Source organism: Doryrhamphus excisus, chromosome 19 (genome assembly GCF_030265055.1).
Source record: "Doryrhamphus excisus isolate RoL2022-K1 chromosome 19, RoL_Dexc_1.0, whole genome shotgun sequence".
In the NCBI taxonomy this organism is placed as follows: domain Eukaryota; kingdom Metazoa; phylum Chordata; class Actinopteri; order Syngnathiformes; family Syngnathidae; genus Doryrhamphus; species Doryrhamphus excisus.
Window position 1 is genome coordinate 10,301,894 of NC_080484.1, and position 17,427 is coordinate 10,319,320.

The 17,427-nt window shown below is 40.0% G+C and overlaps 1 protein-coding gene across 1 annotated transcript; it reads right to left on the reverse strand.

The window, feature by feature from the left end:
• Positions 1–39: 39 nt before the first annotated feature.
• Positions 40–16,142, reverse strand: mettl24 (methyltransferase like 24). Its single transcript, XM_058056579.1, has 5 exons — positions 15,692–16,142; positions 7,240–7,338; positions 6,908–7,023; positions 1,769–1,994; positions 40–898 (listed from the first exon to the last, which is right to left on the reverse strand). Exons 1-5 carry the CDS (start codon positions 15,962–15,964, stop codon positions 581–583), a joined length of 1,032 nt encoding a protein of 343 aa, XP_057912562.1. The 5' UTR covers positions 15,965–16,142; the 3' UTR covers positions 40–580.
• Between the last annotated feature and the right edge of the window lie 1,285 nt (positions 16,143–17,427).

The following is a 17,427-nucleotide window of genomic DNA, read 5'->3' on the forward strand; positions in this document are numbered from 1 at the left end:
CATCATTATCCTTTTGACAAAACAGTCACGTAAACATAATTCTGGCTTTGGTTTTTATTAAAAATAACAAAAACTGACAAAGTATGAGCAAGATCAATGAAAACATTGGCGCCTTGACCATAAGTTACTGACTGCAGATGAATGTGCATATGTTTTCACACCATGTCTTAAAGAATTGATGACATAATCATCTCCACCACTTATCTCTTTCAGTCCATGGAGCTCCTCACAGAATAAAAGCTGTTAATCTATCTCTCACCTACCCTTTGGCACAGTCAAACCATCACATCCGTGCACTGATGTCCCCACCGACTCCGATAGAAGAAAATGTCTTGTGGCGTTAAGTTGCTGCAGGCCCGAATTAGAGATAGGACTGTGATCACAGGGGTGGACCGTGACTAAGAAACTGACCTGCAGCCAACAACATAGTCGACATGAGGTAGTAGAAGACACAGCCTCTGGGTGATTCATGACTGGATGGTAAGTAGGTTGGCAAAAAGGTCAGTTTGAGTCAGAGAATGTGCCTCAGCAGCACCTGTGTTCTGACATTAATCCACTTGGATAGTCCCTAGTACGTACTTTAGGGCGTCCACTGTGTATTCACCCATGCTAAAGTGTATGCACTGCTTGCATTGAGAACATTCTTGTGCAGAAACACATGCGGTTTTGCTGGATCGCTGCGGACGTGGAAAAGGCGGAAGTTGATGTTTTCCAGCTCTTTGAGCAAGCTGAACCAATAGCGTATGACCGAAGGATCGTCCCCTGCCACCTCAAACCCCGCCCAGTGGAGGTGAAGCTCCAGGAGTACTTGACTTACGGAGTCTAAAACTCCTTCCAGGATTAAATTCTCCAAAACCTTCCACTCGGCACTCTCCATGTCTGCTTTCAGTACATCCACCTGAAATTGGAAAACAATGAACAAGTCAACTTGGCTCAATGGATTGAGTCGTGGAGCAGTCCTCAGGTTTACCAGCTTGGTAAATGTTGGTGTCTTTTCAACCTTGTCTTGGATTGGACATGTTTTGTCCCCTTGCCTGAGTTATCTTGGCGTACTTTCTTACATCATCTGCCCCCTTTTCATTCTCCCAACCACCCTTCTGTCATCTTTAGGGATGTCACCAGACGAGACAATTTATATATATTAAAAGACAAATCTTTGTGTTTTTTGGAGGTACTAGTATCAACATTTTAGCTTTTTCTAGCTAGATTATGCATGTTTTGCCAGGAAGTCAAGTGTGTCCAAGTTCTGCCTTCTTGGCAATGTTGGTTGCACTATAGAGGACTTTATTTATTTATTTTTATTTTTACCGCTTTCAGATGTGCATTACAGAGGTGGCGCTCTCACCACTGCTTGGTGATTAAGGGTACGGACAAGTTTCAGCATCTACGCAGGTTGATCTGACAAATACTTAAGTAAAATTGATCAAATGTAGAATTACTACAGCTTTTGCTTGGAGACATCAACGAGTAGCAAGCAGCAACTCTACATGTCACTCAATGATGCTGGGAACACCAAGGTCAGTCATTATTTATAGACATTTGTAGTCGAGATGCCGCAGTTCACAGTCTGACTTCTGGCTGACCTGTTTTCACATTACAGCTTTTCTCCAAGCAAGAAATAGAAATCTCAACACGTTTTCCACCCCTAGTCATCTTTCATCCAACTGTCAAGCCCAGCATCGATGTGTCCAGCTAGTACTCTAAAGGTAAGTACAGTCATCTAAGTATCTAGAGACAAAGTGATTCCGTGAGATTGTCCACTGCTTACCTCCCGATGACCAAAGTTGTTGAGGATGGTGGCCAGTTTTTTGGTGTTGGCATACTGATGCTGTGCCACAACTGCAGGGTTGGGATCCCTCCAGTCAATGGAGAGCCGGTGAAGCCACATTTCAGCATACTGCAGGTGTGATTGCCTCAAACTGGGATCAAAGCAATGGACCTCACACCCGGATTTTGCCAGGAAACGTTCCAGGACACGGTCATCTGGGCCCAACCTGGAGCCCAAACAGTACAAGGAGGTAGAAGTTTAAGAGGTTGGTATACTCGCTTTGATTTGTCTTTGCACTGCTCCACTTTGATTTATGATGTCTAAATCTGGGAACAGACATTTTGCTCTTTCCAGGTTCCTCTACCGCTGTTTATCCCACACTGCAATTGCTCTTTCTTCCCTTTCCCAACCACCGTCTCCGTACTCCCTTGTGTCTTGTTTGTGTCGCGACTGTAATCCGTAATTGCGGGAGGGGGAAAACACATTCCACAGTACTCATCTTTTACAGATGAGGCCCCACAGTCCCAGATTGCATCCCGCTAGCACCAGAGAGCATGAATGATGCAAAGAGAAGGAAATGGAGATGCGCATAGATGTCTGTTTTTACCCCAACTAAATATTTCATTGAGACTTTCCGAGTTGTCCGTCGGATATGGACAACTGCGGCGATGCTTCAGGGGAGAGGGTGTCACTAGAAAGTAACTCCTGACAATGAAGATTGAATACTTCATCCATACATGCTGTACAGCAGGGGTCTCAAACACGCGGCCCGCAGGCCAAATATGGCCCGCAGGACACTAGTTTGAGGCTCCGCCTTGATATGAAAGTTTAATGTTAGTGCGGCCCGCGCAAGTTTGATATGGATGCTGCATGGTATCATGTACCCAGAAAAATTATTACGTTTGATTAATGTTCATGTTAAAGGTTAAATAACTGTTAATAGTTATCCTCCCTATCCGTGTGAAAGTGGTAAGTTTTTGGCTATTTAAGTTTAAAGGAAATAACTTGAAGGCTACCGTTTAGGTCGCTAGCGCTCTAGTTTGCGAGTTAGCATGTGTCTCAAGACCCTGCAGTTGTAAGATATTTATATAAGTAAGATATTTGAGAACAGTGGAATGTTTTATCAGAGCTTTTCTTGTAGAAAATTGGAACCAAAGCAAAGTTTTTAAATTTTTTTTGTTTTTAATAAATGCGTTTTTTTGTCTTTTTTTTGGAAAACCTGATGCGGCCCAGTCTCACCCAGACCGAGCTCCAGTGGCCCCCAAGTAAATTGAGTTTGAGACCCCTGCTGTACAGACTGTAAATCTGCTGTGTTGCCCCACATGTGCTTTTTGCAGGAAAGAAATACCATTAAAATTCTTAAATGCCAACTGCTAATTTTCGCTAATTAAAAATTCCAGAATAGCTGAGATAATTTTTCACTTCACTCCAAGTTGAACTGCTGGGCTAATGATGTTGCCTGCCTCACTCTGAGACCCCGGAGGCTTCAATTGTTTTCCCACATAGAAAAGTTAGCACTTCATCCATTTATAGCTGCATCCCGCTTACATAATCCTGCTCAAAATGTAACATAAACCCCCCTTAAAGGGAGTTATAGTCACCCGTATGACACAAACATCCCATTAAAAGCCAACCATTATGACATCGTTCCCAACAGCAGCACAAGTTGCTCACTAATTACTGGGATTTTTGTAATTGTCATCAGAGCTCATGCTGCAAGGTTTGCACATGCTTATTTTAAAGGCACCAACTATAGGTAGACAAGGTGTGTGTGTGTGTGTGTGTGTGTGTGTGTGTGTGTGTGTGTGTGCGTGTGCGTGTGCGTGTGCGTGTGCGTGTGCGTGCGTGCGTGCGTGCGTGCGTGCGTGCGTGCGTGCGTGCGTGTAAAAGATAGGTCAACTAGAGGACAGTGCTAGGACTGTAGAAGGATTTGGAACCATTACAGTTTTACGTAATGAACTCTTACTCTGGACTCATGACTTTTCCTGTGTCAAAATATTTCAGTTTGGTTGCGTGTTATGAAATACTGTATGTGTGTAAGGCACACATACAATGAAAGAAAGTGAAAGTATTTGAGAAACAATACCTGTAAAACAAAAACAAATGAATTGAATAATTTCTTTGTAGGTAATAGCAGCACTTCTGCCAAAAAAATAACATCAAAAGAACATCCCTTTTCATAATATTATTGCTGCACTGGAAAAAAAAAATCGAAGCTCCCACAGTTGGTGAAGTGATTGACATCATATAAAATCTTAATAAGCGTTTTTGGACAAACTCGAGACTAAGCTGATAACGTAAGTAATTCCCTACATGAGCAAAACTCTAACATGTTTTTGCAGTTTCACCAAAAAACTGGGGTAGTCTCTATTCTTTAATTCATTTTCTACCGCTTATCCTCACGAGGGTGGCGGGTATGCTGGTTCTCTCACTTTTTTTTTTAGTGGGGGACTAAAATTTTCCTGAAACTTACTCATGTTCTACTGCTGATTACTAAACAATGTTAAAAGGTAGGACCGAACCTTTTTTTCAGATGAAAAAAAACTTTCTTTGAATCTTTCTTTTGGTAGATTAAATGTTCCAATATTCCAATACCATGTGCCTTGGAAGATCAGCCAAAATTGTCTAATATGGCCCGGGGTTGTCTTTTGAAAAATGGCTGGAAAAAGTGAGTTGATTATGATGCAACAAATCACAAATTCATAGTGATACCTTGATTTTTGTTATCAATTTGTTCTAATTACATGTTTTTCATCAAAATTTGAATAATCAAAAAGCGATATCAAAATGTTCCGTATCGCCCACCCCTGATATGAGGATTACGACCCACGCGCTGTTTTTTTTACATTTTTTTTAATATTTAAAATTTTTTTTTAGTGGGGAACAAAAACTTTCCTGAAACTTACTCATGTTCTACTGCTGATTACTAAAGAATGTAAAAAGGTAGGACCAAACCTTTTTTTTTCTGATGAAAGGTGGGAGTCTAATCTTTCTTTAGGTAGGTTAAATGTTCCAACCTCAGTTCAGTTCGGCCCTCTGTTAAGTGCAATCTCGGCTACATTCTGGAGGAATGGGACAAAAGAAATCCCTCACAGAGCCACGCCCAGACGAGTGTTTATGGTTCTGAAATAGGATATCATAAAAACTCCATATGGTGTAGATAGTCGGAACAAATCCCTCAGCCGTATCCATGCATTCCCTGACTTGATTCCAGCACACCTGTGCTCGGCAGTCCCTCAACACCTCACACTAATAAGCTCCCTGGTCTCCACAACACAAATCCCAAAGCCCTCAGCAGAGGCCCAGCAGGGTAGTGTCAGCCTTAGAGCCAACAGAGACGCATTGACTTAACCATCTTAATGTTGATGAAATACCACTGACTTCTACTGGGATTTGATCCAAGTAGCTTCAGCAAAGCCAATGCAGAGGATTATCGTACTTTTAATTACAGTGTCACTCAACAAATTAAGCATTAGAGACGCAAGATAGATGCAGCGCGAGTATAGCCCTCAGTGACCAATTAGTGGCTGACATGAAAAACAAAGACGAGGATGTGAGACTTGCATGGAGAGCCATCACAGGAGAAAGTTACAATCATGGCTGACATGAGAACAGCTGCATTTGAAGACTTGATGTACTATTACAGCCTGATTTACAGGATATGACAGCTTGTCACTGATACCATATGTGCATATAACTCACTGATCAGTCAAGGAGTGAAATATTTACAAACTTATCAACAGCACTGAGTAGTGATGGGGATGTGGTTTGTGTGCTATTGCGTGTAAGACATTAATTCTTACGGTAATATAACATTGATATTGTGTGCTGGTCGATAATCTGGTATCAACTGTCGACAATGTATGCTGTATCAATATTGTTGCCATATGAGGATATGGTATCATGGTTAATACTGCAAGTATGAATGTGCCTGTTACTACAGGTTGTAACCATGTATATCAGGGGTCTCAAACTCAATTTACCTTTGGGCCACTGGAGCTAGGGTCTGGGCAAGACTGGGCCACATCAGGTTTTCCAAAAAAAAAAAAACCCGCATTTATTAAAAACAGAAAAATATACTTTTTCAGTGATTTGGTTGCGATTTTCTACAATAAAAGCTCTGATAAAACATTCCACTGTTCTCAAATATCTTAATTTTTATTTTTCTGCACAAAATAAGATGAAAAATAAATAAACAAATTAAGAATAAAGAAAATCAATCAGAAATAAATATAATAATTATAATAAAACGTACTTATAATAAAACTTAAGAAACCACATATAGTTGATGGGTAGACAAATTATTTTTTTCAGATTAAAGTTAACAAAGCATTATTAGAGCCCTGTAGACATGACAAAACACGACTATAGTCACATTTATACTTTTTTTTATTTACAACATATTGCGCAACTGCAGGGTCTTGAGACACATGCTAACTCGCAAACTAGAGAGCTAGCGACCTAAACAGTAGCGTTCAAGTTGTTTCCTTTAAACTGAAATAGCCAAAAACTTACCACTTCCACACGGATAGGGAGGATAACTATAAACAGTTATTTAACCTTTAACATGAACATTAATCAAACGTAATAATTTTTCTGGGTACATGATACCATACAGCATCCATATCAAACTTGCACGGGCCGTACTAACATTAAACTTTCATATCAAGGCGGGGACCTCAAACTAGTGTCCTGCGGGCCACATTTGGCCCGCGGGCCTCGTGTTTGAGACCCGTGGTCTTGAGACATATGCTAACTCGCAAACTAGAGAGCTAGCGACCTAAACTGTAGCCTTCAAGTTATTTCCTTTAAACTTAAATGGCCAAAAACTTACCACTTCCACACGGATAGGGAGGATAACTATTAACAGTTCTTTAACCTTTAACATTAATCAAACATAATAATTTTTTCATATCAAGGCGGGGGCCTCAAACTAGTGTCCTGCGGGCCACATGTTTGAGACCCCTGATGTATATTGAGCCACAAAACCTTGTTGGAGGTGTTTTAATAGCAGGCTTTCTACAGCAGACTAGGTGAGTCCCATTACGTGCGTTAATTACCTGGCTATGTTTAGCTTTTTTTATATCTTTAGAATGCAGAGAGAAGACACATTGTGTTGATGTGTGTTTCTGTACTCACCCAAAAGAGTAAACCCTGCAGTGCTTGTGTTTCATCCTGTGAGTCAGGCTGTACTTTGGGTCCAGACATACAGCCCATCCTGTATCTGGGTCCACATGAGGACTTTCACAGGACAGCTGGACACATGCGCACCAATCATTACTCATTATGTGCAACATTTATCAATTTGTTATGATGCAGTGCAATACATATGACAGAGTTTGATTCATCGCAGTGCAATGCAGTGTTTGGCTCGGTGGTTTTCATGCAAAAGGAGCTCATAGCTGGAGCCAAATGGGGCGAGTACCCAGGTCGGGTTATGTATCTGGTTTAAATACATAGCTGTCACTCACTTGTGGCGTTGTAATGTAGTGGAGAAACCTTTTTGCTTCATCCTCCAGAGAGTGACTATGACTGGCCCAAGGCTGCAGGGCGATGCGCCACCGAGGCGCCTGCACACATCGAAAAAGAGTCCATCGTTAACACAACACGAGAACCATGAAAGAAATCCAGCACAAGGGCCAGTGAAGTATGTGCATGAATTTGCTTTGTTCTGTGTGCTCTGACTTATTGTCAGATTTTTTTTTTATTACACCAGAGACTCTACAAAAGATATGCATAGTTTTAATTGCTTGAGACTAGATCAGATTTAGACAGTAAACACAAAGGCTGTAGTTATTTCCAGCTCCGGAGTTGAGTGCCGTCCTGGGAGTGTGTTATTTACATAAAGGTAGACATTATTCATCCTGCTACCTTTACCCTGATGTGCGAGCTGACCTTTTTATGTACTTCCAGCATAGTAAAACATGGCTGTCAGTGCACGGTGCAGGTTGGAACATGACGACTGATCAGAGGGCAATGGGCTCACCGGGAGGTTGCAGGAAGGAACCGTTTGAAGGGATAGATTTGGGTCGATGCAAGCTCATTATCTTGGGACTTTGCTGCAAAAAATGAACAGATTTGAAGCCCTCAACTTATAAAAATGTCTGCAGTGCTCCAGCACTAGCTTCGTCAGTTCTCTATTTGAGTCCAGCAACTGGCACTTGAGACTCAACGTACTCTCCGGTGAGAATTGAACTCACAGTAGATAAAAATGGTCTTGTGGAGAGAGCCATCTGCTCAATATTTGTTCCCGCTAGGCTCAACATCAACTATTAAAGGGAATTTCTGTGAACTTGTTATTAACGCGTAAATGTAACTTAACATAATCATTTTGACACCGGAATATAATGTTATATTTGTTTCTCATTCGAGAAAATCTTCTCATAATGTGAACAAATGAGTGATCTTAGCATTATGTCTCAAGGTTCAGCCAGGCAGCAACAAGTCATTATCGCCTCTGTCTGAGGGCAGAGGGGGGAGCAGTGTTCATAACAAACACAAGAAAGCGTCTTATTGATGTGTTTGGGGATGTTTGTGCACGGGCCAATGAAGCCGGGCATGTTGGTGGATGTGTGCTTCTCAGCCAAGGACGTGTGTGAGCATTCAGGCCATGCACGAATAATCCCTCCAGGGGAAGACGAATGGATGGTTGAACGAGAGATGACTGGATAAAACAAAAGAGGGGCTAGCATGCGTGGGTGGTCTTTAATCACTACTAACCAATCCTTAATCATAAGTAGGCACTAATGCCTACTAAAAGTCATAAGGCTTGTGCCATTTTTGCTGTAAGTAACTTAAAACGCCCGAGTGTGAGCAGCCAGGCCATGCATGAATAATCCCCATGGGAGAAGACGGATGCATGGATGAATGAGACATGACTGGATAAAATAAGAGAGGACAGCCTGCCAAAACACTAGACGCAAGTGAGAGGAATATGTGGCACTGAAAAAATACACAAACAAGTGCAGTACGGTCGTCAAACCATAGTGACAAGCTTGGTTAAAGCTGTCAGCCACCCTTACTTTATATGGTATTCTTAAAATATATGTTTATGTTCAATGTGTTATAGGTGAAAAATCATTAGGATCAACATACTGCAACTTTCTTCTTAAATTTTCTTTTTGTAATATGATGGCTATATTCCGATTGTATTTTGACTTTATTCCCATAGTATTATTACTTCCCCAACATAATCTTTCATTAATTAGATAGATAGATAGATAGATAGATAGATAGATAGATAGATAGATAGATTTGTTTTGTTTGTTTCTTATTGTATAACAACATTTTTTTCAAGTATTTAAACTCTATGCTACTAAAATATCATTACTTTCCCTCAATAATATTAGAAGTATTTTACTCGTATAATTGAGACTTTTATTCTTGTAAGACTGCAATTTTTTTCTTCAAATATTTGGGCTATATTGTTGTAAAATTATGGCCATTTTTTCTTTTCTGTTTCAGCTTTCTTCTTTTCTTCTCGTAATTATGACTTAATTCCCATAATATTTTGACTTCATTGTCATCATATTATAACTATCTGCAACCTAATTTTCCAAATATATTTTTTGTTTGTTGTTTTGTTTCTCTTACTATTACAACTTTTATATTACTAAAATGATGTAACTTTTCCTTATATTTTTCCATTTTTTTCCTTTTTTTGTTGTTGTTTTTAGAATGTGCCATGGGCCAATTAAAAAAAACAAAAACAGTCACACTTTGGATCCCCTATGGTCGAGACTGACTCAACAGTGCCTCTGCTGGCTGCTCCAAGACACTTCAGTGTCATTCATTTCCATGAGGCAATCCTTACTTAAAGATATATCACAGACTTATGAGAAGGATTACGTTGATCCTTTTTAATAAAGGCAGAGGATTTTAGCCTTAAGTGATTCTGGGGAGTGAGGAGAAAAAGTGACGTGTGCCCACGTGTTGTCAGTTAAAGCTAATCCAAGCTGAGGCACCTTGAGAACAATTTGTCGGATCATCCAAACAGAATCAAGCAATGTTTTCTATTTAAAGTCGCAGTTTGCAAAAAAAAAAAAAACAGTTTGCAGATCTTCAACATCCACACAGACAACCTCCATGTACCTTGTCACAGCGGAAGCCATGTTGTTTAATTTGATCATGTTGAGATTATATCAGGGCGCTGACAGATGGGGGAGGGGGTTGTTAAAACATGAAAACGTCCCTCAGTGCCCAGCGATGCAAGTGCATGCTTGCCTTCATTTGGACGCCATCCCAAGAGCTATTTGATGTCCTTTTGGGGGAGAGCAACAGGAGCACGCTGAGCACCATATGGCAAATATTCCCTTAGAAGATACAATCAAACATCAAATAGTCCAGCATCCAATGGAATCCCATTTGTGTTTATTACTTCAGTCACTACCTCACATGTCAGCAAGTGTTCTATTATCCTCAATGGGCAAAATTTGGATATACATTGCTCGCCACATCATCAAAAATAAAAAACAATGGCCTATTATAAGTCAAAAAATATTGAAAGACACGTCATAATGTTACACTGATGAAACATAGAATACATTACCGTCACACTGCATGGAGTCAACTGTGGCATGTCCGACTTGACAGATTGAACAAAAGTTCTCCTCCCGTTCCATGTGGAAGTGGTATGTTTTTGACTTCTTAACTTCCAGATTCTTAAGTTTTGAACTAATAAATTGGAGGCTAACTAGCTACATAATTAGCTTGCTATATATTACGAGTGGCATTGTTACAGTATTTCATGTCTACATTGCTCTAATAAGAGTAAAAACGTATTAGAAAGTCATGGTCTAACTACTGAAGTAGAAAAAGTAGAAGTTGAGGTTAATTCTGCAAGGTAAAAACCAGTTATTTTATTTTTCACTGCACGTCCGCCTCGTTTTCTGCGCTACAACGCTGTTTATGTATATAACCTTAAATGGAGGCGTTAAAATAGGTACGTCGGTCAATGTGTGTTTTTTACTGGTTGCATGTGTTTTTGTGCTTCAGCTACTGTTTTATCATGTTTGTTAAACTTTCCACTTTTCCACTTTCCAATTTGGTGGTAGTTGTCCCATTTGTTTAAGGAAAATATTGAACATGTGAAATGTATTATTGCGATAAGTGAGATGATTTTTCATCAAATTCGACAGTAATTAATAATAATGATAATCAGTTAAGAAACAAAGGTTTAGATTTTTTTTAAATGCTGTGTAGAAAATAAGCAAAACTAGTGTGAAAAAATAGTGAGAAAGTTATGCCTGAGGCTCAAAGGTAACATTGAAAGTACACAAGCCATTTGCAAGGACCTAGCTTACTAATTCAGTCGGTCCAAGTGGCTTACAAGGTTACCGATGTTGAAGGGATGCCTATGTTAACTCTATTGCCTGGGGAACCTCGCTCTATACTATCTGTTGTTTTCTAGTTTAAAATTGTCCCACAACCAGATATATTCAGTTTATTAATATTGAATCCTATTTTGCAGAAATGAGCCTATCGCGGTCAAGCCTGGAACCACATTGAAAAGTAAGCTTCAACTTCTTCATAATAAAAGTAGACCTCGGTTTGTGCAACTTGCATCACACTTGGACGCGAGTGCGTTTGTGATGTGAGCGGAAAAGATGGAAGCCACCACTTCCATTTCAAAGGTCAATGCACCCATTCAGCCAAGTTGAGGGGGGGGAGTGTGTTGGGAATTTGGTGGAATGTTTCCAGACAAGATGTTGACGTGTGAGGGGGGAATTGTGCGATCAAGACTCTCTCTGGACTTGTTCCACACTGACTTTTTTGTCTTTGTCCCGTGCAACAGACCGCCTTTTGTTCAGCCGTGAAACAACGTGAGCAGCCTCTGGTTCTCATTTGTTTGGGGGCTGACATGTACGTTAGATTTTAAGCACTGAGTGAAACTCTATAAAGTGTAACTGTACCGAGGGGGGGGGGGGGGGGGGGGGTGATTGATTACCTAAAAGCGACCTCTTTATGCCTTCTTCCGCATATCTTGGCACGTAATCCAGACTGGCCTGTTTTCTTTGGTGAGATGTCGGACTTCACTCTGCGTGCTTGTGTCGACTTGTTTACATGAGCGGTCAGCGTGTGAGGCCGGCTCAGCTCGGAGCAGAAATATGGGTGAAAAGCGTAGGGACTTTCAGGCCTGTTTATTAACATGCTCAGTCTTTTTTGTACTGTGCCAACTGTTTAGGCCAGGGGTAGGCAAACTACGGCCCACCAAGCGTTTGAATCCGTCCCGCCAGTTGCTTTCTAAGTATTTCAACTTTTAACATGCAAACTGGCAACATGACTTGCAAGTTGGATGTCTTATTTAGTAAAAAAAAACAACAACAACAAAACTTTAAAATTAAATTACAACATGAATAACATACAGCTGATAGTATAACACTTTTACAGATAAAATTAGACAAATAATTCAAGGAAAATTATAAGCATAAAATAGTGTGTGTGTGTGTTAAATATATGTTCTGGCTCCCTGGACAATTTTGTTAACTCAATGTGGCCCACTCAAAGTATTTGCCCATCCCTGGTTTAGGCTATGCTGCCAATAAATAACGATAATTATATTATATATATTATATTTTTATATTATATTTTTATTATATATAATATATATATATTTTATGATTAGAATATATAATTATAATAATTATAGGTAACTTTAAATAATGAAATATTTAAAGGGACTGTGATATTTATTATTAATATAATTTAATATAATTGTAAATAATACAATAATATTTATTACAATTATTTATAATATTTTATAACATAATATACATTATTTTATGATTATGATAATAATTATTATAGTTCACTTTAATTAATAAAACATATTAAAGTAAAGTTTATATATAATGTATTATGTTTTAAAAATAATGATAAATAACTTAATAATAAATCATTATTATTTATTATCTTTATTATTGTTATCCAGGGAGCAAGCCTCAGCAGCCGGTACCATAGTTGCGTTTTTTTTTATGTAAGTTAGAGCAGCTTTCATGGCATTAAATCGAAATACGTCGTTTCAATAACATTGTAGTACATTACAAGACTTCTGGTAAAAATGTTGTCGATGCACGGGTCTAAGATGGGGATGGAGGCCAATGTGACCCACATGACACGCCTCCTTCCAGGCTGTTGCCTCTTATAACCCCCGCCCCATCTCTCTCCTCCAGCTGGAGGTTAAAGGTGCCTGAGAATTGAGTCCAGTCACACCTTTGGGATTAGACAAGTTCACCCCTATGATGCTTTGCCACGTTTCAGACGGGGTCTTTTGTGTTCTCCAAGAAGTGGGCCGAGGTCACTGGGTTTTCGGTGTTACGCATTCTGCAGGGGGCCTTGAAACTGATTGGAGCGGATTATGGAGTTGGTGTGGTTTTATATTAAACTTAATCATGGGGTTCTTAGCAGGATGCGTTCTCTTTCCACAATAAACAAATGCTTATATTATTTTATTGTCATTCATTTTATTGAAATAAATATAAAAGGCAGGACAGGGTTATAATATGTATTAATATATGCCAAATTTTAATCAACATAAGAGGTAGACACGTGTCTGAAAATGTATTTACCACGAGTAAACACTAGTTTCTTTAATAGCAGCAGGATATTTGAATCACACCTTAACGGTGAGCAATGTGGGGCTGCATTCAAAGACATCACGTAACTCCAACTGAATTCGCGTTTTGAGTTTATTTTCTGTGATTTCCGAGCATGCTTGAATGGATCAAATTGTACATCAATAGTTGCAAAATGAGTGATAAGACTAACCACCTGTTGTTATTATTTGTCTTTCTGTTTATTTTGACCACACGTGCACGCATAATAAATATGTTGTGTGATTTTCAGAATGTCCCTGAAGGCATCTCTCCGTGGTCTAGTGACAATGAGGAAGTGCCGCTCCGAAGTCGAACGAAATAGAAACGTGTGTGTAAGTTGGTGTTTTTGAAATTGAACTGCTGTTCGTGTGTTTAGGTCAGAATAAAGTTACAAAACAGCTGCAGACTCTGTGTTATCTACACTGTGCCGCCATCTTTCCTCATAACCGAGGGGCGTGGCTAGCCATGATGTTATTCCTTAATTACGCTGAAAATTGAAAGTCGTTGATTATTAGTGTTGTCAAATATGCATTGAAATAACACTTAATATCACTTTTTGTTTACTGCTTCTCCTATCAAAACAGTGGGAAATACCATGTGTTGATCTTCTCTAAGGGCTCATTCCCTTTTTCCAACATTATCATTTCACATGTTTACAATGTTTTCTTATAAACTCTATTGAACAAGATGGATGTGAAGTAGGAAATTGCATTTCTTGTAAAAACAACAGCGTGTTGATGGTTCCTAATATACTGTATGAGTTGGAGCCATGCAGCAGTATTCCTCGGCTTATCTTGGGGTAAGAATGGTGTGTGGTTTAAGAAGGATGCTGACAGCCAGGAGAGAGAATAAGAACACGAAGAAGACAACATGACAGCAGAAACAAAACCCATGCTTGGGCCTTGAGGGAAAAGAGTGAGAAGAAGAAGTGTCGGTAGAAAAAGACAGCACGGGTGTTAAATGGCAGCTGAATGTGAGGAGAATGTCAGCGGGCCTCCTCCAGGGCGCCTTAGAAGACACACTTTGGGAGTGTGAGCATACGCTGCTATGTAATATTGATGGCAGTGGTCTTGTCACAGAGGCCCTGCGGTGATTTGCATCTTGTTTAAAAAAAGAGAAAAAAACACTCTATTTTTCTTTTCTGGTCGCTTTAAGCATCCAGCAGTAGTGGTGTGTCGGTCATGAACGAACGGGTCAAAGAACTAGTTTTTTTGTGAACGGAATGAACAAGATCATCTCCTCTAAAATACCCGTTCAATCAGTTCAATTGCAAATGCTTTTTTTGATTGGCAGGAGAGTCAATTCACCATTCCTTTTGCAAGGCGGGACTATGTGCGTGCTTGCCTGTTTTATCCTATCGTTACGCCTTGCTCTGTGGGTGGGTGGGGTTAGTTGACTGAAAGACAGAGACCGCGAAAATTGAACGAGTCAATCTCTCGGTCTAATCTCTCGGTTAATTGGCGACTCCAAATTGTCCATAGGTATGAATGTGAGTGTGAATGGTTGTTTGTCTATATGTACCCTGTGATTGGCTGGCGACTAGTCCAGGTTGTACCCCGCCTCTCACCTGAAGACAGCTGGGATAGGCTCCAGCACCCGAGCAACCCTCGTGAGGATAAGCGGTCGAAAATGAATGAATTAATGAATATTTTGTGTTATTCCTACTATAATTTTATATTACAAGGAGTGCAGTGGTCACAGTGTCGGACAGGGGAGAGTCGTAACGCCGGATACGCTCGGATCCGGAGTGCTGTCATAATACTTCAGATTTAAAGGTACGTCATGTTGCACTGTTGAGTCGGAACGCACGTGAACATAAGTGAACGAACTGACTCGACACGGCTGACCGGGTCTATACACAGGGGGAGATCACAGGCTAATGATCAATTGACAGAAATGAACGGATCTTTTTACTGAATGAACCATAATGATCCAGTTCACTGAAATGAACTATCCAGCCGCTCTATCTATCTCTGCCTGCACTTTAAAATGTCACTTCTGCTACTCTGCTGCATGTGTGTAACTATGAACGCTTGTTTGCACCTTTGACCTATTACAACATTGGTTCTGTTGCTGCTGTCTTAAAAATGTTTTTCTTTCCATTTTCTCATGCACTCCAAATTATTATTAAAATTCAGTATGTGGACACTGTTGTTAAATAAGGCTAATCTTTTGTGTTATTCCTAGCTGAGTATAATGCCTAAATGATGAATCTGCTCCACCAATGAGAAACCAGCATGCTTGGAACCCAGGCTGACCAGGTACTAGATAGAAATAGTACCTCGTGGTACTTTCTTCAAGAAGGAACAAAGGGAATCGGGTGTTGTACCTTTCTCTTCCGTTCCAAACGTGAGCCGTCATCCCGCCTCATCATCATCATCATCCTCCTGTCGTGTGGCTTCAGCGCAATTCCATCCTTGCTTCTTCCGGCCTCTGCAGGAGCCCTCTTGGCCACGCCTGGTTGGGTCCAGGTGTGAGTGGGCCAGGTGGTGGCCCCCGAAGGCCGGGGTGCAGGTGCCGAGAGCCAAGCTGTCTCCAGGTAAACATGGACGCTCACACACACGATAGTTAGCAGGAAGATCAAACGGAGCAGCAGGCCCATATCCACTCACGAGGACGCTCCTACTGCCTTATGTGCCATTCTTACGTCCTTCCTTTCCTTCCTTCCTTCCTTGTGACCTCAAGGTCACTGTACACAGTGTCAAAAGCGTCCACACACACTCATGTGTGTGTCTTTTTTAACATTTGGGGAACTCCCTCCAAATACACTCAACTCCCTAAAGACACACCCCATTCATTTACATACTTAAAAAAAACTCCTCCTCTCTGCTTTCTCCCGCCCTGCTCCGTATCACGTGACTTTAGATGCAGGATGTGCCTTCCATGCAGCCTCTTATCTTATTTAATCTTATTTCCTGACATTTACACACGTTATTCTCATGTTGACTGTTGTTGCAAAGTGATACACGTTGATGTGATGTGCTAAAAGTGGAATAAACTACAATATTGTATACAAATAGTGGTTATTTAAACACAAAATATCAGCGCTAGTCAGCAAATACAGGAATATTGCAATCTTGACTGCCATCTAGTGGTTAGATTTTGCAACGTGATGAAAGTGCAACTAAAGGAATTTCAACAAGGGTGATTATAATTATCATAATAATAAAAAGTGTCATAAATGAAGAATAAAAAAAAGAATAAAATGACCTGGGCTCCTTTTCCTCGTCTGTGCGAAATAAACAGCTGGAGGTTATTGTGTGTTTGCGTTAGCTTGAGGATGCAAATAATGAATACGCCTCAAAGTCCACTCCTGTTTTTTTTACAGTTTACACTCACTGACCTGGCCTTGTCTTGCTGAAATACATATACCTTTAATCATGTAAAAGTATACCTTTAATCATGACTCTAGTAAAAATGATGTAAGGAGTTATGTTTGATCACTGTGGTTGTGCTTCATTTTGTCTTCTGTTTTCTCAGTTGTTATTTCAATAAAACTCTGGTGACTTTTTCCGCCTCCTGCGTCTTCATTAAATATGTTACGTTCTACCGCCCTCAAACACTGGCATTTTCTGCCGTTTTTGGATGCTTCTCAGGCCCCTGTTGAGTGTGTGTGAGGTTTCACGTGTTTTTTTTTTTTAACAGAAAAGTGCAATAAAAGCAAGTTAAAAAATCTGAAATCTGAATGACATACTAACCCCTTACATTTTTTGTCAAAAATCACAAAATTTTACATTGGCGTTTTATGCCCTTTTTGGGTCTTCTTATGATTTTTGTCAAAAATCACGGCCTTCAAACACTGGCATTTTATGCCGTTTTTGGATGCTTCTCAGGCCCCTGTTGAGTGTGTGTGAGGTTTCCCGTGTTTTTTTTAACAGAAAAGTGCAATAAAAGCAAGTTAAAAAATCTGAAAAAAACGACATACTAACCCCTTACGTTTTTGGTCAAAAATCACAAAATTTTACATTGGCATTTTATGCCCTTTTTGGGTCCTCCTGGGGCCCCTGTTGAGTGTGTGTGAGGTTTTCCGTGTTTTTTCGACCTTAAAAGTGTATTAGCAGCAAG